A 25,849-nucleotide genomic window follows, 5' to 3' on the forward strand; every position below is an offset into this window, starting at 1 on the left:
CACCAAATTCTTGAAGAGTAGTTTTCAGAGATTCTATTTCCTCATATGAACGATTTCCACTTGACTGGAGGTTACAGTACTTGCATTCTGTTCTCCGATGATATCACAAACTCAGGTATGAGTCTGACAAAGTCACCATTACAATGATTACAATTCAGAAACAGGAATGATCTTGCTTTCATTTGCCCAGACTTGGGTCAGTCAGAAGTGGCTATTTAAAATGCCACTGTAGCTCTGCTCTCTCTCTTGACCAAGAGAAACAGCAAAGTGGCCATCCCTTCTGGAGCCACTGTCAGTATGTGTTACTCACAGAATGTTACGGTGTTTCAATCCTGTGTGACTTACAGGATGGCCAAGCAACTTCTACTGGTTTCAAAGTCTCTACTTTCAATAATATATTCTCTGAAATGTCTTTAATCATTACTGTCTTTGAAGTTTAAATTTCAAAAGTTTGAGATCATGTCTGCACAGTTCAACCAGCAAATGGCTTCCTCGTGTACACCGCTGTTTCCCCAGCAAACATTAATTGTTCCAGCAATTGAGTGGACAATCACTCCAGCTCTACGACTGTTTACACAGCTTCCACCAAACAATAACTTAACAGACATTTCAACTTCCAAAATAGTTTCTCTCTCTGAGTTTAATTGTGTCTCTGTAAGTGTGCCCTGTTCACCCTAATATCAACTTTACTAAGAAATATATAATAACTAAAGATTAATAATAACACAATTCCATCACAACATGGTCAACACAACTTAGTGGGCTAAAGAGCCTATAGCATGCAGTAATGTTCACTAAGGCAATGTTAATTATTGTAGTTTGTACTTGGGCTGGTCGCACTGCTTAGTGTATCTTTAGGGCAGGCAAAAGTTGATGAATTACTACATGACACGAAAGGAATCTCCTTTCTTTTTTGCACCCACAGAATCATAGAAGTGAATTAACTTTGCTGTAAATCAAGTTACGGGCATTGAACAAGTTCCTCTTGAAGTGTTTGCAGTTAAGAGCCTCCTTCAAGTGCATAAGATTCATGCATTAAAACTATCTCCGAATCACAATGCATTGTCACAAACTTGTGCCATGAGATTCATAGTATTACAGGTGGAAAAATAGCTGTTAGTTGCATTTTAAAAAAAAGAAAAAGCGAGGGAGTGTCTGTGTTTCCTCGCTTTGTTTGGGTAAAGTTCTGTTCTGTAACATTCATGGGTTTCAGAGGCACATTAGAGAATTCTGCCAAGCAGTGACGGGGTGGGGGAGGGGGAAGGAGGGGGAGGGGGAAGGAGGAGGAGGGTCAGAGGACAAATCTTTACAAAATCTTTCCCTGGAAGAACAGAAGTTAAAGAAAACAGTGAATGGAACCCAAGTCCGTACAAGGTGAGAAAGCTTTGTGACCAAAAGGAGAGAGGTGGGGGAGAGGCACAGAAATAGCAGCCCAGAGGACTGTTCAGTTTCACCCCTGCTTGTCCATTGATGCTGATAGGCTACCACTTCACTTCCCCGCTTTGGAAGGAAGCCAAATTCCCTTGAAAGTATTTTCCATACAATGCCTTCGTTGTTCGGTTAAGTTTGATTGCTTATGGATTTGACCTGCCAAAACGCTTGCATGTTGTTGGAATCTTTTCCAATATCTCACTGTCCGATTAATTTAAAAAAAAAGATCCAATGTCAAACAGCCAGAGTGTAAAGGTACATCCGTGTCCCTCAATCACTGCTGCCGCGTGCATTATCCACAGGAGTTAATACGGAAATTCACTCTTTGATCCTGACAGAGTCAAGGTGAAACAAATCCCTTTATTCAAAGGGCAGCAGTAATGTTCGCTGCAGAAGGACTCCCCATCTCCGCTCTCAATGGCTTCCTGAGATCGTTAGCATTTGGTCTGAAATGTGACCACATGCAGTATTTGTGGCATGAATCTATTTGTGCATGAAATGATTATTGGATTTTTTTCATTACATTCTTGTGGGACACCAGTGGCTAACATATGTGTCTGTTGTTTCAGCTTAATTCTTTTGAAAAGTTTTCTGTGACTGCAAAAGGAGAAGGAGAAGGAACATTAAAAGTAAGTTCATGGCAAATACTCATCCCCCCAGATTTATTAATGATGCTCCTGTGTTTAAGTTCAAGTTTATGGATCATCTGATTGTAGCATTGCAACCTGAAGAAGTGGCATTCTCCGGTTCTCCGCAGTGCAAAAGCACAAAGACATACACAGATGCAGACAAATGATGCATAAACAAAGAGCCTAACTACATGCCTTTTTATATACATCTGTCCAAAATAAAGATCATTAATACACAATGGGGAAGGAGGGAATTTGTATTAGCAGTTCAGCAGTTATTTAGCTGTCCCTCTGCCCATGGGACCAAGCTGTTCCTTTGCCTGTTGGTGATCCTCCTGTATCTCTTTCCCCGATGGGAGTCGCTGAGAGATGCTGTGTAGGGGATGGAAGGGGTCCTTAGAGATTTTGAAAGCTCTCTCTAAACAATGATCCTGGCAAATCACATCTATTGGGGGGAGGTCGACCTCAATTTAGAGAACTTTAGCCTCTGTGTCCTCCTCAAAACGGAAACATTTTCCGTGCTGTGCAGTTCTTTAAACTATCTGGAGATCGGATCTCAGTTCAAACCAGCTCATGGTTACATAAGATGCAATTAATACTCATGCTGACTTGATCTGCTTTCTGCACAAAGTCATGGAGGGAGTGTCCCTGTGGAAGGAAGAGGGGGTGGGATCACATATTAGGTGACATAAATGGTGGAATGGGATGTATTGGATGCGGAGTGTGGTGGGGTGGTAGGCAAGGGCAAGAGAAATCCTGTCCTTGTTGTGCGTTGGAGCAGATGGGGCCAGAACAGGTGTGCAGATAATGTGTGGGTGAGCGCCGAGCTGATGGTGGTAGCGGGAAAGCCACGTTGTTTGAAGAAGGAGGACATCTCTGATCTGCAGACTTGTGTTTTACATGGTTGAGGATTACATTGTGGCGATCTCTGTTCTGGGTTGCAATGATCGTGATAGACAATCCTCGTGACAGACTGTCAAGACACCTGTAATAAGTATTCGCACGGTTAGCACAATGCTATTAGAGCACCAGTGACCTGAGTTCGAATCCAGCGCTGTCCCTAAGACATTTGTAGGTTCTCCCCATGACTGCATAGGTTTCCTCCGGGTGCTTGGTTTCCTCCCACCCTTCAAAATGTACGGGGGTTTGTAGGTCAATTGGGGTATTTGGGCGGCACGGGCTCGTGGGCTGGAAGGGCTGTACCTCTACATTTAAATGTAACCAGACTTTGTCTACACTGCACAGGTGCATTGCACTTCAGTGTTTGACAATGATCTCATTACTATCACATTGTACCTTCTGGAATAGATCATTAAGACAGAGCAGGACTGTCTCTTACAAGAGGTCAAAACAGGTCAAAAAAAGTCAAATTACGTGGGGAATGATCGAAAACAAATCATTGTGAGAGAGGACAAATACTCGTTCACCCCCTTAAATCTTAAAAAGGGCAGGCCCTTTAGGGCCCCAAACAGACCTTCCATGTGAAGCAATATTTCACTCAAGTATCTGCAGGGGTCATTAAGTGCATCCAGTACTCACGCTGTGGGCTCCTTTACATTGGAGAGACTGAAACAGAATCAAAAATTATTGTTGTGAACAATTTGTTGTTTTGTGGAAGCAACACGGGTGCAAACATTCATATAAACCACCGTACAAAATAAATAAAAATAGTGCACCAAAAGTGAGGCAGGGTCTTTGGTCCATCAGTAGAGGTTATTTTTACTGCATTCCTGAGAACTGTCTGTAAACTGGTTTATCAACAAATCAGAAGTGAATAATTTCTCACAGAGCGCCAGCAGAGGCAGGAAATTTCCAGGAAGACATGTATTTTTAATCAGGCCAGTTTAATTAGCTGGATAATTGCATACAGACCTTTTTGGAATATATTATTCAATTTTATTTTAAACTTTGAAGACCCCATGATCAAATGCAACTGGCAGCTTGCTTTCATGGAGACTTTGTTCATATTTAATGGAAGAATTTGCATAAAGATGAATTTCTATAAGTTGGGTCCTCGGTGACAGGGGAATTTGGGAGGAGATGGGAGAGACGGGTATTCATTACAGAAGAATATAGTGCTGTAGTACCTGGCAGGCAGAGAATGTGGTCTCTTCATTTCAGAATGGGAGCCGGTAATTTTATCGTCTGTGGTCGGATATGATTTAGGAAACTGTCAAAGTTGATGGAAACTGTTATAATGCAAGAAAACATAATTAAATGTGCAAAATGCTTCTGAAATTGGTAATGAGATTATTTGGATTGCCGAATAGCCCATATTAAAACACGATTAATGCAGTAATTTAAAGCATTAATTGTGCACCCTGTTGTACAACACCTTGCAATAATTTTGTTGGTCACAAGTCACTTGCAGGGGTGGACCAACCACCCCTCACATTTGGGGCTGTTGACATCTGCTGATGGTACGAGCCAAAGATCCTCCTCCTCCCTGCTCCTGTTTGTGAATCCTTGGTTTCAACAATTAGGAGTGACTGCACAAATGGTGCTTGGGATGGGATGGAGATGTGGGCGGCACGGTTGGTATAGCAGTGAGCGCAATGCCGTTTCACCACCAGTGATCGGGACTGGGGTTCGAAATCCATGCTGTCTGTAAGGAGTTTGTACATTCTCCCTGTGTCTGCGTGGGTTTCCTCTGAAAGAGGGTCCAGTTTCCTTCGTCCTTCAAAACATACTGTGGGTATAGGTTAATTGGTTGTAAATTGGACACATGGGCCAATATAGCTGTTATTTTGCTGTATGTCTACATTTAAATACAATACATACATATACTGGAGATGGAAAGAGAAGAGGACATGGAAAATAGAATGTTGCAGTACAGTACAGGCCCTTTGGTTCATGATGTTGTGCTGACCCAGGTATTAGGAGATTAGGAAAAGCAGGAAAGAGAAGGAAGGGGTGGGGGTGGGCAGGGAAATGAACTAAATACAAAGGTTATCGAACCGGTTAGCAGTGCAAGCGATTCAGGTTCAAATCCCACCCTGTCTGTAAGAAGTTTGTATGTTCTCCCCATGTCTAATTGGGTTTCTACTGGGGGCTCCAGTTTCCTCCCACCCTTCAAAATGTAGGGATGTGCAGGTTAATTGGATGGTACAGGCTCAGGAGCCAGAAGGGCCTGTTAATGTGATGTCTAAAAAAAAATGGAATTACCTTTATTTAAAACCAAAATTGCTTGACAACCCCATTACATCATTATTTCCCCTGTATATAGAACATCCTCAGTTCTCTGGTCATCCTTGTGAATGATTATTACACCCTCAGTGCTTCAACATCTTCCCTCATTATAAAAGCCAGAGTTACCATACTGTAAAAAATTCATACGAAGCATTGTTAATGATTTCAATTCAACTGGAAAAATGGTGCGGGAAAGACAATTGCACTTGAAAGATCGGAGACATTGCCCGTGTAGAATGGTTATGGAAGGAAGATCAAGTGTTGGACTCTAGATCATAATATGATATTCCTATTAAAATATTCCTACATTTCTCCTCTCACTAGTGGCTCTACTTCTGATAGATAACCTCTAACTTTGCTTCCTTTATACAGGTTTTGACAACTTATTATGCATTGCGTCCCAAGGATAACAAGCAATGCAAGCATTTCAATATGGATATAACTGTTGAAAGCTATGATGCAGGTGAGCAGTTCTCCGCGTACATTGTTTCTTAATAATGAGCTTCTCAATGTTACGATGGTTGGTGCTAAAGTCCCTGCTGGCACTTTTTAAAGGTGATGTTTCCATTCTTGTCACGTAATACTACATTTAGAAAGTAACATACATGAAACTCTTTAACTTTTGTCAACTGTATTCATGTGAGAGTTGACAATTGGGATTGAAAGTATTTGTGATGATAGTAATTAACCTTTGTTTGTATATTTGTAGCTAAGCGACCCGAAGGTGCTCGCAATACGCTCCTGATAAAAATCTGTGCCCGGTAAGTAGCTCAGATCTCAATGAGTTTGGAGATAGATTTCCAATCTGCATCATTGTTTGGCAAAATTCACAAATTCTGCGGACACTGGTGTCGAGGGTAATACACAAACATTCTGGAGAAACTCAGCAGGCCACACAGCATCATAGGAAGTAAAGGGGAACCAACGATTTGGGCCTCAGGGCTTCATCAAGGTACAAGCGAATGCAGGCAGGTGCCTGAGTCTAGAGGTGGGAGGATAGGAGTGGAGGGAGGAATGGGCCGAGCCAGCAGGTAAGAGGTGGGCAGGTTGGAAGAGAAAAAAGCTGAAAAAGGGTTAAGGGGAGGGAAAGAGGTGAGGATTTGAGTCCAGGAGTAGGGAGATCCTACTGCAGCAGGACAGGCCTTTGGTGAGACCACACCTGGAGTACTGCGGGCAGTTTTGGTCTCCTTAACTGAGGATAATGTCCTGGTTTTTCCACTATTCCATCTCTGACAATGGTTAATAAAAGGGTATTAGTGAATTTAGGATTACTGGACCCAACCTGTTCATCATGAAGTTGGCTATGACACTAAATTGAGCTGATAAACAAATTGTGCAAAGGACACGGAGAGTCTGCGGAGAGATATAGAAAGGTTAGGTGAGTGGGCAAGGGTCTGGCAGATGGAGCACAATGTTGGTAAATGTGAGGTTATGTACCTTGGAAGGAAAAATGGAAGATCAGAGTACAGGTTCACAATCCTTTATTCCTAACCCTTGAAGGACAGCGTATTTCAAATTTTGGATTTTTCTGGATTTCGGAAAGTCAGCTTTAAGCCCACCCGAATTGAGCTGCCGTATGCAACCCCACCCCCTTCCATTCGCACTACCGTCTCTCCCCCCCGCCTGCTCGTCTCGCACTGTCAGTTTCTCATCCGCCCGACTCGCGCTGCCGGTCTCTCCCTCTCACCCACCCGACTCGCGCTTCCGTCTCTCTCCCCACTTGCTGGTTTTTGGAGCTTTCTGGATTTTAGATGTCCGGATAAAGGATCATGTACCTGTATTATTTAAATAATAAGCGATTGCAGCGTGTTTTCGTTCTGAAGGACCCGGAAGTGCTGGTACGTGAATCGCAAAAGGTCTGTTTGTAAATGTAGCAGGCTACCAAGAAGGCAAATGGAATGTTGGCCTTCATTACTAGAAGGATTGAATTTAGAAGCAGGGATGTAATGCTGTAACTGTGCGTTACTGATGAGGCCACATCTGATTATGTATCCCTACAGAATGTTGCTGTAGTTTAAAGATTATCTCCAATTGTTAGAAATGTGTGTGTACAAAATAAATTCTTCGGAAAACACCACAGAATCTTAGGATGATTGAAACGTGTTGCAGAATGGACTCATACTTGGAACAACGAGAAAGTAGTCGCTACAACTTGTTTTCACCTTGTCGAGCGAAAGTTTAATCAGGATTGGGTGTTTTATGTTGAGATCAGGTTTGCTGATCAGTGGGAGAGCCCTCATGGAGAACATCCTTGCCAGGAGTGCAACATCCTTGCCAGGAATGCACTCACTTTTATTAAAAGCTGCCAAACGAGTCTGTTTTTAAACTGTTCTGCTTTTCCTTTACAGATATCTCAGTGACAATCCATCCTCAATGGTCATTTTAGATATTTCCATGCTAACTGGATTCTCTCCAGATACCAATGATCTTAGTCAGGTAGGTCACTTTTTTATTCATACAGAATGTCTTGAATTTATTTCACAGAACAGTTCACTTATTTACAACCAAGGTTTCAAAAGAGATAACCTGGAAGTGGAGCAAATGTTCTGACAGTTTGCAAAATCTTACTTGGGCAGTAACCATTACCCAGCAGCACTGCTGGATCGATACTGGAATTTTCCCCACATACAGTAAAACCCTTGTTATCTGTGTTTCAAGCAACCAGCAAAAATAAATAGGTTTTTAAAAAAAATAGATTTAAAATTGTCGTGCCTCACTGTTAGCTCGTCAATCCATGCCACACACAATCTCAAGCAAATGGAAAATTCACTTATCCAGCATCCCCATAGGCTCTGGATACCAGGGTTTTTTTTTTACTGTACTTTGAACCAAATCAACCACATTTATATCAAAGCACTGGACAGAGAGTGAACCTGTCAGTAATGCGTAAATTTATCGTACATGCCAGCATATAGGACAACTCTGCATAGGACGTCCCCGGAATTTCTACCTAAAATGTAAGTATTGAGTGATGCACATTGTATAAGATGCCCCCCACCAAAAAAATCTGGCACTTATTGTTGACCAGTGGATTCTGTTAAAAGCAAATCTCAATATTTTAATACCAAATTACCCCGTATAGTTTTTCATTTTATGGGTATTTTTTTAAATAAACTGCCATCAGCTCCTGTAACAAGCCATTTAAAGCCTGTCCGGAGCTGATGGCCATCGGATGGGCTCTGCAGTGAAGCGGTGAGAGTTCGTTGATAACTAACAGGAAATGCTCAAGATCGTGTCGAAGCCGGTGGGAAGATGGCAGCAGTGCTCAGACTTTGCCGTCAAAGATCGGATTTTAGACCCGATCGGCAAGAAGAACCAGAGTTTGAGCTGACATTTTTAAGCTTCGAGAATCATTCTATACACCAGCTGCTAAGGTGGTAGAAATATTTTGAGCGCATGGAGCACAATCTAATGCAACGTGTTGATCCTCAGCTGCTGACTGCCATCCTTCTCCCCTGTTCCAAAGTTTCCATCCTGCACCATTACCACTCCAACATTAGTGGAGGTTGACTTCTACTCTTCTGACCCTCTTGTTTGGCTGCCCCTAAACTCCACTTGTGTGAACATGCCCCTAAGAGGGCTTGGGACATTTTAAAACATTCCATAATTACATTTATATCACACTTCTGGCAGGTAAAAAAATCAGGTGGAATGTTTCTATTCCCTCATTGAATGCTTTTTACAAACCATGCATTATTAACAAATTTTCTACCTTGTTTCCAGCTTAAAAATGAAATAGAGAATTATATATCGAGATTTGAAATGGACAAGGCTTTATCTACCAGAGGATCACTGATCATTTATTTAGATTCGGTAAGAATATTCTGGTATTTTGACAATGAGACAAAAGATGGAATGAATATCCCAAAGAGCTTTATTTAAAATACAAACATAAAGAACATAAGAAATAGGAGCAGGAGTCGGCCGTCCGGCCCATCGAGCCTGCTCAACCTTTCAATGTGATCATGATGGGCTTATCTCCATCGACCTGCCTTTTTTCCTATATCCCCTAATTGTCGTACTGTGTAGGAATCTCTCCAACCTTATCTTAAATATATTTACTGAAGTCATCTCCACTGCCCTTTAATGGTCAGCGAATTCCACAGATTCACCACCCTCTGGGAAAATCAGTTCCTCCTCATCTCCGTCCTAAATCAACCACCCCCGACATCAACCAACAACACTTTGTTGGCCCCCGTTTTGTGCTTCACAAGCTCCCCAAAACCTCACGGGGAATAGTGTTGGTGAGTCTTAGAGGTGCTGGCTTGAAAGGAAAATTTGACCAGAATCAGGAGGTAGCCCCCAGTCTCTTCAAACAGATCTTCCAACATGGCTTAACACCACAGGGTGGCACTCCCTAGAACTGCACAGAGGTCGTAGTGAAACACAAAGACATTGGGATGTACCATTTCTTTGAATCAGAACAAGACCTGATGAGAGATTTTGGTGCACAGGATAGAGTTCAAGTTGTGGTAGTGAAGGGCCTAACAACTCAAACACACCCCGTTCTCAACCTTTGATTTGGATATGGCCCCCTTAGGACTGCGCTCCTGGTTTATAGACCCCCTTCACTGTGTAGCAGTCAAATTTTGGCATCTGTACTGGATAAAAAAATGTTAATTGAAGTGAAAAGAAAGCAAGGGATTTTACTTAAATGTCCTGTTCCCCCACACCACTCGGGCCTCTGTTGAGAATTTTTTTTAAAGACACACTGCACGATAACAGGGACTTTGGGCCCACGTCACCCAAATACACCCTCGGCATGTTTTTGGAGGGTGGGAGGAAACTGAAGCACCCAGAGGAAGCGCACCCACTGGGAGAGCATACAAACTCTTTACGGACAGCACTGGATTCGAGCCCAGGTCATTGTGCCGCCCAATGAATCTTGTCAAGTAGGTGTGATGTCACCAGTTCAAAAAAAAGTTTCTTATTGAAGATAATGGGATCTAGACAAATCATTGATAAGAAAAGTCAACTTCAGTTGCCTTTCTGACTCAATATCACCAAATTAACAAGTACAATTATATTTTAAGAGGATTCTTTTATTGCTCATCATCATCTATGCTTGAAAAGACAAAAATGGGGTCCCCTCTTGAAGTCTTTTGTCCTTCTGTTAAAAGTATTCCCACATTATATTTGGGAGTTCACATATTAGACCAGAGGATTTCAAACTGCCCCCATACTCCCTATGTCTGTGATTAGTAAGGGATTACTTCAGGTGGGATGTGGGTCGGAAGGGAAGGATGAGAATCACTGCTCTAGACTCAATTGTTACTGAAATATTTTGCTTGAGAAAAATAGTTATTGGCTCATTTCCTTTGGAGTTCTGAAACCGTGCACATAACGAGTCAATGAGGGATGGTTAGGATGAAGTGTTGAAGGCTCAGCAATTCCTGTTGGCTCATCTGAAAGTGATCAATTGTGCCCTGACTTTTTGTCTCCTACAGGTGGAAAATGATGAGGACACTTGCGTCGCATTTAAAGTGCACCAGTACTATAGAGTTGGACTTATTCAACCAGCGTCTGTCAAGATCTATGAGTATTACGATACAAGTGAGTAGCGTAAAGCCTGTCTTACTTATCTTTTTTTAATATTTTTTTATTTTTCACACTATGAACCATATCAATCAAAATACACACAAACATTTCCCTCTTAAATATACACAGTGGCATTTTCTCCCCTTTTTCCCCCCTACCTTCCCTCCCTCCTTCCCACCCCCCTCCAAACCCATTAAATGTTCAACATATACAATACAATAAAACCATTAAACAAGGTCATTACACAATGAAAATAAACAAGAAAATTGTGTCATCTACTTTTAAACACGGGATCAGGTCATTTTGTCTTCTTCTCATTTTATCATTTTAGGGAGTGAAGGTCCGCGGTAAGCCCTCTCTGTTGTGTTCCATGTATGGTTCCCAAATTTGTTCAAATAATGTGACTTTATTTTTCAAATTATATGTTATTTTTTCCAATGGAATACATTTATTCATTTCCATGTACCTTTGTTGTACTCTCAGGCTCTCTTCTGATTTCCAAGTTGACTTTATACATTATTTTGCTACAGCTTAAGGCAATCAAAATAAATCTTTTTGTGCTTCATCCAGTTTGAGGCCTAATTCTTTACTTCTTATATTACTTAGAAGAAAGATCTCTGGATTTTTTGGTATGTTGCTTTTTGTGATTTTATTTAATACCTGATTTAGATCTTCCCAAGACTTTTCCACTTTCTTACATGCCCAAATTGCATGTACTGTTGTTCCCATTTCCTTCTTACAGCGAAAACATCTACTGATACTGTTGGATCCCATTTATTTAACTTTTGGGGCTTCATATATAAAATCTGTGTAACCAAATATATTGTATCATGAGTAACCTCATGTTTATTATATTTTTCATAGTTCCAGAGCATAACTTTTCCCATATTTCATTTTATATCTTTATGCTTAAATCTTTTTCCCACTTTTGTTTGGGTTTATAGCTTATTTCATCATTTTCCTTCTCTTGCAGCTTGATGTACATGTTTGTTATAAATCTTTTTATTATTGTTGTTTCTGTAATCACATATTCAAAGGTGCTTCCTTCTGGTAACCTCAGTCTGCTTCCCAATTTGTCCTTTAAGTAAGTTTTCAGCTGGTGGTATATAAACATTGTACCATGAGTTATATCATATTTGTACTTCAATTGTTCAAATATTAATAAATTATTTCCCAAAAAACAATTTTCTATTCTTTTAATTCCTTTTCTCTCCCATTCTCTAAAGGAAAGGCTATCTATTGTGAAAGGGATTAGTTGATTTTGCGTCAGTAATAATTTTGGTAGTTGGTAATTTGTTTTTTTCTTTTCTACGTGAATCTTCTTCCATATGTTGAGTAAATGATGCAGTACTGATGAACTTCTATATTGCACCAGTTTTTCATCCCACTTTTCAAGTATATATTCTGGTACCTTCTCCCCTATTTTATCTAGCTCTATCTTGGTCCAATCTGGTTTTTCCCTTGTTTGATAAAAATCTGATAAATACCTTAATTGTGCTGCTCTATAATAATTTTTAAAGTTTGGTAGCTGCAAACCACCTTGTTTGTACCATTCTGTTAATTTATCTAGCGCTATCCTCGATTTCCCCCTTTCCATAAGAATTTCCTTATTATTCTCTTTAGTTCATTGAAGAATTTTGCTGTTAAGGGAATTGGTAATGATTCAAATAGGTATTGATTCTTTGGGAAGACATTCATTTTAATGCAATTTACCCTCCCTATCAATGTTAGTGGCAATTCTTTCCAATGTTCTAATGTAATTTCTTCATTAATGGCTGATCATTTAATTTATATATGTGGCCTAAATTATTATCTAATCTAATACCTAGGTATTGGATTGCTTGTGTTTGCCATTTAAATGGTGATTCTTTTTTAAACTCTGTGTAATCTGCATTATTCATTGGCATTGCTTCACTTTTACCCCGATATTCCTCCATTTCTTATGTAGTTCTTTTGTTGATATTTCTGGTTCTGTTAAGTATACTATGATGTCATCTGCAATAAACTGATTTTATATTCCTTCTCCTTCATTTTTAACCCTTTTATTTTATTTTTTGTTCTTATCAGTTATGCCAATGTTTCTATTGCTAAAGCGAAAAGTAAGGGAGATAGTGGACATCCCTACCTAGTTGACCTGCTTAATTTAAATTGGTTCGATACATATCCATTTACTCTCACCTTCGCCAATGGTCCCTTATATAATGCATTAATTCAATTAATATATTTTTCTGTTAGGTTGAACCTCTGTAATACTTTGAATAAACAATTCCATTCTACCCTGTCAAAGACTTTTTCTGTATCTAAAGCAACAATCACTGTTGGTATCTTATTTCCTTGTACTGCATGGATTAAATTAATGAACTTACAGGCATTGTCTGTTGTTCGTCTTTTCTTAATAAATCCAGTTTGATCTAGTTTTACTATTTTTGGTACACAGTCGGCCAATCTGTTTGCTAATAGTTTTGCTATTATCTTATAATCTGAATTAAGTAGAGATATTGGTCTATATGATACTGGTGTTAGTGAATCTTTCCCGTCTTTGGTATTACTGTAATGATTGCTGTTTTACATGAATCTGGCAAGTTTTGTGTTTCTTCTATCTGGTTCATTACTTCCAGGAAAGGAGGAATTAATAACTCTTAAATGTTTTATAGAATTCTATTAGAAGTCCATCCTCTCCAGGTGTTTTATTGTTCAGCAGCTTTTTTAATATATCCTGTATTTCCTCTATTTCAAATGGTTTTATCAATTTGCTTTGCTCCTCTTCTTGCAATTTAGGTAGTTCAACTTCAGCTAAAAACTCATCTATTTTGTCTTCTTTCCCTTCATTCTTAGTTCAGTATAATTGTTCATAGAATTCCTTAAAGTTTTCATTGATCTCTGTTGGGTTATATGTAATTTGTTTGTCCTTTTTCCTTGATGTCAATACAGTTCTTTTAGCTTGTTCTGTTTTAAGTTGCCAGGCTAATATTTTCTGCGTTTTTTTCTCCTAGCTCAGAATACTTTTGCTTTATTTTCATTATGTTCTTCTCCACCTTATACGTTTGTAATGTTTCGTATTTTTTTTGTCCGTCAATACTATTCTTTTTGTTGTATCTTCCCTTGTTGCTAGTTCTTTTTCTGTATTTACTGTTTTCCTTTCCAACTGTTCTATTTCCCGATTGTAGTCCTTTTTCATCTTAGTTACATAATTTATTATCAGCCCTCTTTGGCTTTCATTGCATCCCATAATATAAATTTGTCTTTCACTGATTCCGTATTTATTTCAAAGTACATTTTCATTTGGCGTTCAATAAATTCTCTAAATTCCTGTCTTTTAAGTAGTATGGAGTTTAATCTCCATCTATATGTTCTTGGTGGGATGTCCTCCAGTTCTAATGCTAATAACGGGGTGAATGATCAGATAGCAATCTAGCTTTATATTCCATTTTCCTAACTCTCCCTTGGATCTGGGCTGACAACAGGAACAAGTCAATCCTTGAGTATGTTTTATGTGTACTCGATAATATGAGTATTCCTTCTCCTTTTGGTGTTTCCTCCTCCATATATCCAAAAGTTGCATTTCCTGCATTTATTTAACCATAAATTTGGCCACTTTATTCTTTTTGCTAGTCTTTTGTCCAGTTTTATCCACCTTTGGGTACAAATTAAGGTTAAAATCCCCTCCTATCAATATTTTCCCCTGCGTATCTACAATCTTCAAAAAATATATTTCATAAACTTTTGATCCTCTTCATTAGGTGCATATATATTGACCAATTTCCAGAATTCTGAATATATCTGACACTTTATCATTACATACCTCCCTACTGGATCTATTATTTCCTCCTCTATCTTGATTGGTACATTTTTATTAATTAATATAGCTACACCCCTGGCCTTTGAGTTATATGATGCTGCCAGGGTCTCTCCTTTTTTTATTATGTTCCACTTCAATTAGATGCATTTCCTGTACGAATGTTATACTTATTTTTTTCTTTTTTTCAGTAAATTTAATAGCCTTTTCCGTTTGATTTGGTTATGTATTCCATTAATATTTATAGTCATATAGTTCAACATAGCCATCTCATACTCTGTTTACACCTCATTTCTACTTCCTCACCACCACCTTTCCCCTTTTCCCCATTTTCACCTCTCAGTTTTCCCTTTTTGAACTCAAAGTATGACAACACTTCTAAAACATAAAATTTCAACAACTCCCACATCTAAAATTCCTTTAACCCCAAATGTCCCCCCCTCTCTGAGTTGCCCCTTGTCCCTTGCCGGGCAACCACAACTCCCCTCTCCATTCGGGTTGCGAACCCGCTCGCAAATGTCAACTGATTTCGCAGTGACAGTTATTCTCTCCCACCCAACCCCTTCCAGAAAAGACTTGTATCTTCACATTTAACAAAGCTCACCCTTTTTTCTTTTCTTTTTTCCCCCTTCCTTTTTCCCCCTTCCCTTATTTCCCTTTTCTTTCCCTTCTTTAGTTCTTACTTATACATTATTTTTACATCTTTATATGTAGTTTGTCATCATTCTTCTTTCTTGTTACATCTCTTCATCTCTCTTTCTGTCTTGCAGGCATTCTGCAAATTCTCTTGCTTTCTCTGGATCCGAGAACAGTCTGTTTTGCTGCCCCGGGATAACTATTTTAAGCACAGCTGGATATATTAACATAAATTTATAGCCTTTTTTCCATAGGATCGATTTTACTGTGTTAAACTCCTTCCTAAAGTAGTTCAAAACTTATGTCTGGGTAAAAAAATATTTTTTGACCCCTGTATTCCAATGGTTTTTTGTCTTCTCTAATTTTATTCCTTGTCCTCTCCAGTATACTTTCTCTTGTCGTGTATCTCATAAATTCTACTAAAACGGATCTTGGTTTTTGTTGTGACTGTGGTTTTGGGGCTAATGTTCTGTGTGCCCTTTCTATTTCCATTCCTTCCTGCATTTCTGGCATTCCCAGGACCTTTGGGATCCATTCTTTTATAAATTCTTTCATATTTGTGCCATCTTCATCTTCCTTTAGGCCCACTATCTTTATATTGTTTCACCTACTATAGTTTTCCATTATATCCATCATCTGAGCTAACAACTCTTGTGTTTCTTTAACTTTTTTATCACTTTCTTTCAATTTTCTTCTTAAGCCATTCACTTCCATTTCTACAGCTGTTTCTCATTCTTCCACATTTTCTAATCTTTTCCCTATTTCTGTCATGACCAGATCTATTCTACTCACTTTTTCTTCTGTACTTTTCATTTTTCTTTTCATTTCACTAAATTCTAATGTCAACCATTCTTTTAATGCTTTCATTTGTTCTTGAAATTTTTAAAAATCTATATACTGTCCATCTATTTTACCTCCTGTTCCTCTGTGCAGAGCTTGGTCTTCTTCTTCTTCTTCTGTGTCTGCACCAGTGTTTGTGTCTTCTAATTCTCTTCCTTGTCTCTTCTGACTTTCTTGTTGAGCTGCTTGCCTCAGTTTGTTGGGTGTTTTTTTGCATAGCTTCCTGTTGTTGGTCCTCTTCTTCTGATCTCATTATCTGTTGGGCTTCCTGTTGCTGTTTTTCTTTCTTATCACTCCCTTTCCCATTGCTTTACTCTTCTTCCATCTGAGAGCCCTGCTGTTGGGCATCTCTCAGCTGGCCGCGCTGTTCACTCCACAGCTGGGCCCCCCTCCCGTTGGTGTTTTCCTTTTCCTTGGTGTGCGCATTGCGCACTTCTGTTTGGCTCAGAGAGCCATATTTGCATTCCTGCGGTCGGGAGGGCGTAACCCTGAGGGGTCGCCACTAACCTCGGGGAGCAGGCTCCTCTCTCCATGGCGGCTCCTGCCTCTTCATGCAGGTAAGGCCTTCTCCTTTCTCTTCCGGCGTCTTTCCTTTTTTTCCCGTTGATTTTGCTTTTTCCTTCTTGGGTGCCATTTTCTTTCCTTTCTCCACATCTTTATCTTTTATTTGTTGTGTTTTGTGTTTCTTGAACTTTCCTTTCTCCACATCTTTATCTTTTATTTGTTGTGTTTTGTGTTTCTTGAACTTTGCGTTTTCTTCTTTTCTGGAGAGGGTTGGTATTCTCCTACCGGCCACTATTCCATCACGTGACTCCTCTCAAAGCCTGTCTTACTAATCGAGCTCGATTTCTTTGAGGTAGAAGTAAAACTGTAAAGATGTTTGTTGGAGGGAAACAGAAGAAAATTGGAAATAGGTCAGCATTTTTAAAAATGCATTTTGTCCCAAAGTTAATCAAAAGATTTGTAAAATTCTAATGTAACACATGACAATTTAATATTAGCAAAACCTCAAAAATGGATGTCAAGGATTGCAATGAATCCATTCCCCTTTTAGTTGAATTGTTTTTTTTTCAGAATTTGTCATGAATATGACACAAAATTTGTTGTTTTGCGGCAGGATTAAAGGTGAATATATTGCTATAAATTACAGTTTAAAAATAAATGGATTAGTACAAAAAAAAGAAAAATTGAGGTAGGGTCTGGAGTACATTGTCCATTTGGCAATCTGACAATAGACAATAGACAATAGACAATAGGAGCTGGAGTAGGCCATTTGGCCTGTCGGGCCAGCACCGCCATTTTAGATCATGGCTGATCATTACCATCAGTACCCCTTTCCAGCCTTATCCCCATAACCCTTAACTCCGTTACCCACAAGAGTCTTATCTAACTCTCTTTTGAACATAGTCAGCGAATCCGCCTCTACCACCCTCTGTGGCAGAGCATTCCACAGATTCACACTTCTCTGGGTAAAAAAATGCTTTTTCATCTCCGTCCTAAAGGGCCTACCCTGTATTCTTAAACTATGCCCTCTAGTCCTCGTCTCCCCCATCATTGGGAACAAATAATCAGACTTCACCTTGTCTATCCCCCTGATGATTTTGTATACCTCAATCATGTCCCCCCTCATCCTTCTAAACTCCAATGGATACAAGTCCAGTTTTTCTAGCCTTTCTGCATATGACAACCCTGCCATCCCTGGAACTAACCTTGTAAATCTGCGCTGCACACCCTCTATAGCTAGTATGTCCTTCCTCAAGTTTGGAGACCAGAACTGGACGCAATACTCCAGGTGGGGTCTCACCAGGGCCCTGTACAACTGCAGAAGGGCGTCTCTGTTCCTATACTCCAATCCCCTCTTTATGAAAGCCAACATTCCATTTGCCTTCTTCACAGCTTTCTGAACCTGCATGCTAGCCTTCAGTGACCGGTGAACAAGTACACCCAGATCCATTTGCACTTCCCCTCTCCCTAGCTTGTCTCCATTTAAATAATACTCAGCTTTCCTATTTCTTCCCCCAAAAGGAATAACCTCACATTTGTTCACATTGAAATTCATCTTCCATTTAGCCGCCCACTCCTCCAGCCTGTCCAAGTCCCTCTGCATTTTCTTTACATCCTCCTCACACCCCACACCGCCACCCAGTTTAGTGTCATCTGCAAATTTGCTCATGTTATTTATAATCCCCTCATCCAAATCATTAACATAAATTACAAACAACTGAGGACCCAACACCGATCCCTGAGGCACTCCACTCGTCACATCCTGCCATTCTGAAAAAGACCCATTTACTCCAACCCTTTGTTTCCTATCTCTTAACCAATTTCCTATCCATGTCAGCACCTTACCTCCAATACCATGCTCCCTGATCTTGCCCACTAGACTCCCGTGCGGTACCTTATCAGATGGCGGAGGGGAAGAAGCCCCTGTACCACCTTCTTCCTGGTGGTAGCAGTGTGAAGAGGGCATGGCCTGGGTGGTGGGCGTTCTTGAGGATCGAGGCTGCGTTCTAAAGACACAGCCTCATGTCGATGTCCTCAATGGGGTGAAGTTTGGAGCCCATGATGTCACAGGGAAAGCTAACAACTCTCTGGAGTTTTTTTTTCTGTCCTACGCTTTGGCACCTCCGTACCAGACTGCAATGCAACAGAGACAAACACACTTTTAATAGCTTCCAATCAATGGCCGGTAGATACAATAGTCCTCAGGTGAATCTGAGGTAAGGTGGGAAAACCAGGGCTTCTATTGGGGTGGGTGAGGTTGGAGCCATCCATCAGAACAACACAGACGGTGAATTCCAATTCACTGCACAGACAATGATGCAACCAGACAGAGTGCTCTCCAAGGTACACTTAAAGAAGTTTGCATGAGTCTTTGGTGACATACGAAATCTCCTCAAACTCCTTACCAAATATAGCTGCTGGTGAGCCTTCTTCATGATTGCAATTTCATTGAGGTCCAGGACAGATCTTCAAAGATGTTGACTCCCAGGAATTTGAAATTCTTAAACCTTTCCACAGCTGACCCCCTCGACAATGACTGGTTCATGCTCTCCTGATTTCCCCCTTCCCCCGATGTCCACAATGAGATCCTTAGTTCTGCTAACGTTGAGTGCAAGGTTGTTCTTGTGACACCACTCAACTTGCTGATTCAGCATTTATTGTCATAAACATGTCATGAAATTTGTTGTTTTCCTGATGCATCTCCTTTCTGGGTTTAGCAGTGTGAAGAGAGCAAGGCCTGGGTGGTGGGGGACCTTGAGGATAGAAGCTGCTTTCTAAAGACTCCGTCTCTTGTAGATGTCTTCGATGGAGTGGTCTGATGCCCTTGACGGGCATCAGGTTTTCACAATTCTCTGTAGCCTTTTCTTGTCCTGTGCATTGGCACCTCGGTACCAGTCAGTGATGCCACCAGAGTCATCTCCAGGGTACATTGTAGAAATTTGCAAAACTCTTTTGGTGACATGCCAAATCTCGTCACCAAGTATAGCCCCGACAAGCCTTCTTCGTGATTGCATCGACACAGAGGCCTCAGGACAGATCTTCAGAGATGTTGATGCTCAGGAATTTTAACTTCTTTACCCTCGAGAAGGACACGTTCACGATCCCTTGATTTCCCCTTCCTGAAGTTCGCAGTCAGTTCCTTAGTTTTGCTGACATTGAATGCAAGGTTTTTGCTGTGTCACCACTGATCGATCTCGCTGCTTTCTCGCTGACGGCAGTGATCTTGCCAACAACTGTCACCTGATCGCGTAAAGTGAAATTTTATTCACAGGAGTTTGTGCCAATGCTACTCTGAAGATATTTTTATATCAAATATTACCATTCTGACGACTGCATAAATGGACTCTTGTGTTCACGCACTTTATCTTCCTCTGTCTACAGCAAAGAGTTGCACCAAATTCTACAATGTCCCTGGAAACAGTGGTATGCTTAACAAAATCTGTCAAGGTGAAGTCTGCAAATGTGCTGAAGGTAAGATACATTTTTTCTTCTTAAAATATTTTTATTGAGTTTAACATACCATTCATATACAAAACATTAAAAAGCAAGACAGAATAAGAAGGTATACATCCCTTTATATAAATTGTGATTATCTATTAAGATCTATAAACCTATAAATCAACTAATTATTACTTCAACAAATCCCAATATCTTAAAAAAAAGGTATATTATTCAGGATAATTATAATTAAACTAACAAATCCATTTATTGAAAGGAAAAAGTACCTAAAACTAATCCACCCATCCCCCATCCTCTAATCAAGGTTACAGAAAAAATACGAAGATGGATTAGGTCATGACTTCAACGAGATGGACAGAACAGCCCTAGAGCAGCCGAATCCTCTAAACCATGCCAATCCCGGCTGCCCACGCATCCGAGCTCCCGACACCCCCACCGTGGACACTCGCCTTGGCCCCACTCCCATCAGAGCTCCCAATGCAGCAAACAAAGTGATCAAAAGTATTATGTAGGTAATTGTCGACCTCCTAATTTTTACCCTAAAAAAATTGGTGCTCAAAATGTGACTATTACACATGTATAGTCAATACTTTGGTTGAGATTTAAGATTCCTTTATTATCATGAACCTGCAATATTACATAACGTTACCTTCTGCCTGCCATGAGGAAGCCAAAAGTCACCATTAGTGTCGCCTGGCTTCCATTACAGTAAGAGAGCTAGTCGCCCAGGAAGAATCTGGTGTCTTCTCTCTGTGCTGACTATTTCCATGAAGATCGAGGGAAGGCAAGATAAAATCCTTTTAACCTGGTGTGGTCCACATTGGATTCCACACCCACAGTCCTGTGGTTGACTCTTTTATCTTCCAAAATTGACTCTTTCTCCACCCCCCACCCCCCAATGGTCAATGAATGTTGACCCAGGAGGTAACATTCATGTCCCTAGAATGAAATAAAAACAGAGGTGGGGAGGAGTTGACAACAAAAGCAAAATGCAGACAGAATCAAGAATCAAAATTCAGGATGGGGCAGCACGATTAGTTACAACGGCAGCCAGGGCTGCAGTGCTGCCGGAACTCGGGGCTGCTCCGGCCCGCTCAGGGCAGTGGCGGCTCAATTCGGGATCAATGGCAGTCTGCTTTACCCATAATCCCCCACACAGCTAAAACTGCTCTGTCAGCGTCAGGGGAATGTGAATACCTGTGTGTCTCTCCACCCCTTGGTGCTATTTTGTATTCTGGACATACCTGTTAATTCCACAACCGATCGTCTTCATAGTCCTGCAGTTCGCTGCCAATTATACGACACCAAATTCACCAAGGCCAGGTCTTGTGAGACTTTCTTGTCACCATATTCTGGAGAGCTCTAGCACCTAAAAAATTTGCACTGCACCCCTGACACTAGCAACTGGGGTTTGAACCTTGATCTGTCTGTAAGGAGTTTGCACGTTCTCCCCATGCCTGCGTGGGTTTTCCTCGGGGGCTCCAATTTCCTCCCACCCTTCAAAAACATACCAGGGTTGTATGTTAATTGGGTGACATGGGCTTGTTGGCCGGAGCGCCCTGAAACCGTGCTGTCTGTCAAAAATTTTAAAAAATTATCGTGTAAGCTGAAAAGTGTTTGGATGCGATATTGAAAGCCGAATGAGAGAAAAGAAAATGTTGAATATGGAGCATTCCAGCTTTCTCTTTAATGGATGAAGAACTTTAACATGCACACAGAGATAGTTCAGAAGATATATTCTTCTTCCTTCTGTTTCTACAGGAAGCTGCATTTCAATAAAGCCAGAAAATGAGAACACTGCCAACCGTGATGATATGTCATGTGCCCCAGGAACAGATTACGGTAAATTCATCCTCAATCAAACAATATTATTTCTGACTGAACCCACAGACATCTTTATCTAATCATGGACGATTTGTGTTGATTAAAATTGAATTTTAGCACGACTTGTAAATAGTGGCTGCTCTCATCTTGTTCAGAGGTTTGGTCTAAAATTTCCCATTCAAATCTGATCTTGGCAGATGTGGGACAATTTAAGTAATTACATAAAATGTAGTTTAAAAAATTATTACTAATGATAATTGTTAAACGACTGAATTGCTGCAAATCCCACCTGGTTTATGAAAGAGTTTCCAAATATATACTTAACTGCAGCGTAATAAGAGGTAGAAAATGTCTTAGTAAATGTTCGCCATCCAGAGTCTGATATCCAAGATGTAAATTAGAGAGAGAGAGTGTGTGAGGGAGAGGGTGAGGGAGGGAGCGAGGGCGAGAGAGGGAGGGGACGAGGTGGGGGGGGGGGGGGGTTTGCTCCAATTCAATATGGGAGATCAGTGACCACCCAGGAGTTGCTAACACATACCAAGTGTTAATATCTGCTGCCCAAGTTGATCAATCCATACTCTAATTACAACTCAATTAAAAATATGGAAGATTTTTGCTCAAAATGCATCTTTTTGGGAAGATGTCAACCCTTCATAGGGGACATAACTTCCGAGAAAATGAAATTATGTTCAGTGTTGCTCTATTGTGAGATTCGGGCTTTGCATGAGGCTCCCGCATGGTTCTCTGCCGGGCTTTCACGCTGGGCCTTGTGGCTCCCTTCATGTATCCCGTTGAGTTGGACTTGCATTACCCTTTATGAACTCTCCTGTTCTTTCTTGGCAACCCCTAGGGAGCCGCTGCAGATATTATTCTGTGCAGTGGCTGTGGAGATCTGAGGGGCACATCCCATCAGGAATCACAAGGATTCTTTTTCAGAACTTGGTGCTATTCAAATTTAGACATGAAGTGTGGTAACTAGGCCCTTTCGCCCCACCAGTCAGTGCCGGTCATTTACACCTAAATGACCCAAGGTGTGTTTTTTTGGAGGGTGGGTGGAAACTGGAGCAAATAGAGGAAACCCACATAGATCACCTGGAGTACAAACTCCTCACAGACAGCGCTGGATTTGATCCTGGGTTACTGGCGCTGTAACACCGTTCCTCCAACCGTGCTGGCCCAATTTCAGATTTTTCTTGCAGAGGGATCCATGCATGGTTTCGAAGCCACTGTTTTTGAAATGTGTACATTTTTCTTCCAGTTTACAAAGTGACATTTTTGGAAGAAAACAAGATAGACAATTACATATACTACAGCATGAAACTTCTAGTCCGTATCAAAGAAGGTGAGTGATATTTATAATAAAAACACACAAATGTTGGAGAAAATCAGCAGGTCAAACAGTGCCTTTATGTAGCAAAGGTGAAGATACCTCACCAAAGTCTCAGGCTGGAGCACTTATCAAGGTGTGGGGGAACATGAGAGATGTCTGAACAAAAAGGGGAAGGGGGGTGGTGAGGGTGGGAGATGATTGGGGGTGGGGGAGATGGACTGCAGGAAAGGGAGGAAGGAAGGAGGAACTCAAAAGTGTTGGGGAAGGGGGGAAAAGGCAATCTAATTAGTGGAATGCTGTGAACTCCATGTTCATGTCCTGGGGTTGGCTAGTGCCCAGACGAAAAATGAGGTTTTGTTCTTCCATTCTGCGGGTGGTCAGGGTGGGTGAGAGGCCACATACAGACATGTGAGTTTGAGAATATGACTCAGAATTGAAATGGTTGGCTACGGGGAGGTCGCTTTTGTCGTGGACAGAGGAGGTGCTGGGCGAAGTGATCTCCTAATCTGTGACCGGTCTCTCCAGTGTAGAGAAGGCCACAGAGGGTGCACCGGATGCAGTAAATGAGTTCCCTGAAAGCTCTATTTGGGACCTCGGACAGTTGTGAGGGAGGAGGTGTATGAGAGAATGTCAGCAGGTGTCTAAACAAAAGAGATGGGGGTGAGTGGCAAAGGCAGGAGATGATAGGTGAAGAAGAGAGGGACGGATAGAGGGAGAGGGAGAAGGGAGGGGAAGACAGGAAAAGGGGAGGGGAAAGAAAGGGAGAGCAAGTTTAGCAGAAAGTAGAGGTCAATGTTAAGGCCATCTGGCTGGAGACAGAAAATAAGATGTTGTTCCTCCAATCTGCGGGTGGTCAGAGTGGGACACTACACAAGGCCACGGACAGACCCGTGAGTCTGGGAGTGCGTCTCAGAATTGAAATGGTTGTCTGCTGGGAGGTCTCTGTCACTGTTGTGAAGGTGTTCAGCGAAGCAATCCCCTAATCTGTGACCGGTCTCTCCGCCGTAGGGATCTCTACACCGACACGAGAGTACAAATGCAGAAAATTAGCTTTCAAAGCAATGTGGCACTTCATGGTTTTGGATACTTGAAGCATGTTAAAAATATGACAGGAAACCACAATAATAGTTTATATGTTTTTTTAAAAAAAAGGTACGGGATAGAATCATTTTCAGGCGATTTTCGTGACCAGCAGCCCAAAATCCTAGAATACACTCAAAAGTGTTTGGGAAGCAAAATCTTTGTTGTTCATCGTTGCTGGTATCCTTTAAAGTTTAAAACACATGTAGAATTAAATCAGAAACACAATGAAAAGTTTGAAAAGGTAAATGAAGGAGAAAGATAGAGGAAACTGAACCAGACCTAGGAAGAATGTAACCCTCATAGTATATGCCTCCTTAACATCAGTCCCTAAATAATAATTGGAAGATAAAAGAGATTTTCACATTATTAAACCAGAATGTGCTCCTCTTGCACTTCAGGAGGTTCAGACTCTTAATTCAATGTCCCAAATGGGACAATCTCTGGACAGTTGTCAAACATTGCCTTTGGGGATCAATTCACTGTTCTCTCATATAATTTTTATGCTTCTACGGAACCAACACAATGCAACATAAATGTTCACCTGGCCATTTTGGTACATAGTTTGTAATAGAGATATTAGCCAACAATAAGATCACAAGATAAAGGAACAGATGTAGGCCATTTGGCCCCTCAGGTCTGTCCGCAACTCCGCCCTGAGCTAAACTGTTCTCACATCTCGTTCCAAATTCCAGCCATTGATACCCTGACTAATTAGTTACTGATAAATCTGCTTCTTGAACTCCCCACACTGATCGAGCCTTTACAGCTGCATGAAGCAACAAATTCCACAAATCCACGACCCTCTGGCTAAAGATAATTCTCCTCATCTCTGTTTTAGCCACAGTTTAGCACATGGCCAAAGATGATGTAATTGAACAATGGTGGAAGAGGATGGATCTTACGCTGTGGAATTTTTTTTGTTTCAGGAAGTGATCAGATCGTGGCAGGGGATGTGAGACAATTAATCACACACGCCAACTGTCCAGACATCTCCAGACTGGAACTGAATAAAGACTACCTAATTATGGGACAAAGCTCCGACCTGTGGCAGGATGAGAAGAGGTAAGCTGCAAAATCAAAATAATTGTTACCATTGTTCATTCCTCAGCTTCCTCGCATAATTAATCTTTGAATATACGAGAAATTCACAGAAAATGAGACCATTACTTGCACACATTTTTATTAGATTAAATGGAAGTAAGTTGCATTCACCATCTGGGAACTCTGCAGCACTTTCCAACCAAAGCATGGCTGATAATTTGCCTGAATGCTACTTTCTTGCACTGATGCCATCACCTTGAAACTCCATCCAGTACATACTCAACCATAGCCGCCTTGGGTGTGGAATCAGATTTTTTACCTCAGGGTAAATAAAACTTTTGTCCTTACTCTGTCCAAATGGCCAATCCTACTTTAGGATAGATTTCTAGTTCTAGGCACCCCAGCCATATGTGCACACACCTTTAAAAGAAACGCATACCTAAAACAATGCTTTGGCATAATCTACATAACAAATAGATAAATATGCACCATTTTTCATGGCCGTGAGCTCCCAAAATATTTTCCTGCCGGTGAAGTAACAGCAAATCC

The 25,849-nt window shown here is 40.9% G+C and overlaps 1 protein-coding gene across 2 annotated transcripts in view; it reads left to right on the forward strand.

Moving 5' to 3' along the window:
* Positions 1-25,849, forward strand: part of LOC138758437 (complement C3-like) — a 117,742-nt gene that overhangs the window by 90,947 nt on the left and 946 nt on the right. For both annotated transcript variants that reach the window (XM_069927347.1, XM_069927348.1), the window contains 10 exons: positions 2,001-2,060; positions 5,622-5,712; positions 5,959-6,010; positions 7,598-7,685; positions 8,973-9,062; positions 10,697-10,802; positions 19,945-20,034; positions 21,784-21,864; positions 23,105-23,188; positions 25,186-25,321. In XM_069927347.1, the coding sequence (XP_069783448.1) occupies positions 2,001-2,060; positions 5,622-5,712; positions 5,959-6,010; positions 7,598-7,685; positions 8,973-9,062; positions 10,697-10,802; positions 19,945-20,034; positions 21,784-21,864; positions 23,105-23,188; positions 25,186-25,321 (878 nt within the window). The remainder of the gene's footprint in view (positions 1-2,000; positions 2,061-5,621; positions 5,713-5,958; positions 6,011-7,597; positions 7,686-8,972; positions 9,063-10,696; positions 10,803-19,944; positions 20,035-21,783; positions 21,865-23,104; positions 23,189-25,185; positions 25,322-25,849) is intronic.

Source organism: Narcine bancroftii, chromosome 3, assembly GCF_036971445.1.
Source record: "Narcine bancroftii isolate sNarBan1 chromosome 3, sNarBan1.hap1, whole genome shotgun sequence".
In the NCBI taxonomy this organism is placed as follows: Eukaryota; Metazoa; Chordata; class Chondrichthyes; order Torpediniformes; family Narcinidae; genus Narcine; species Narcine bancroftii.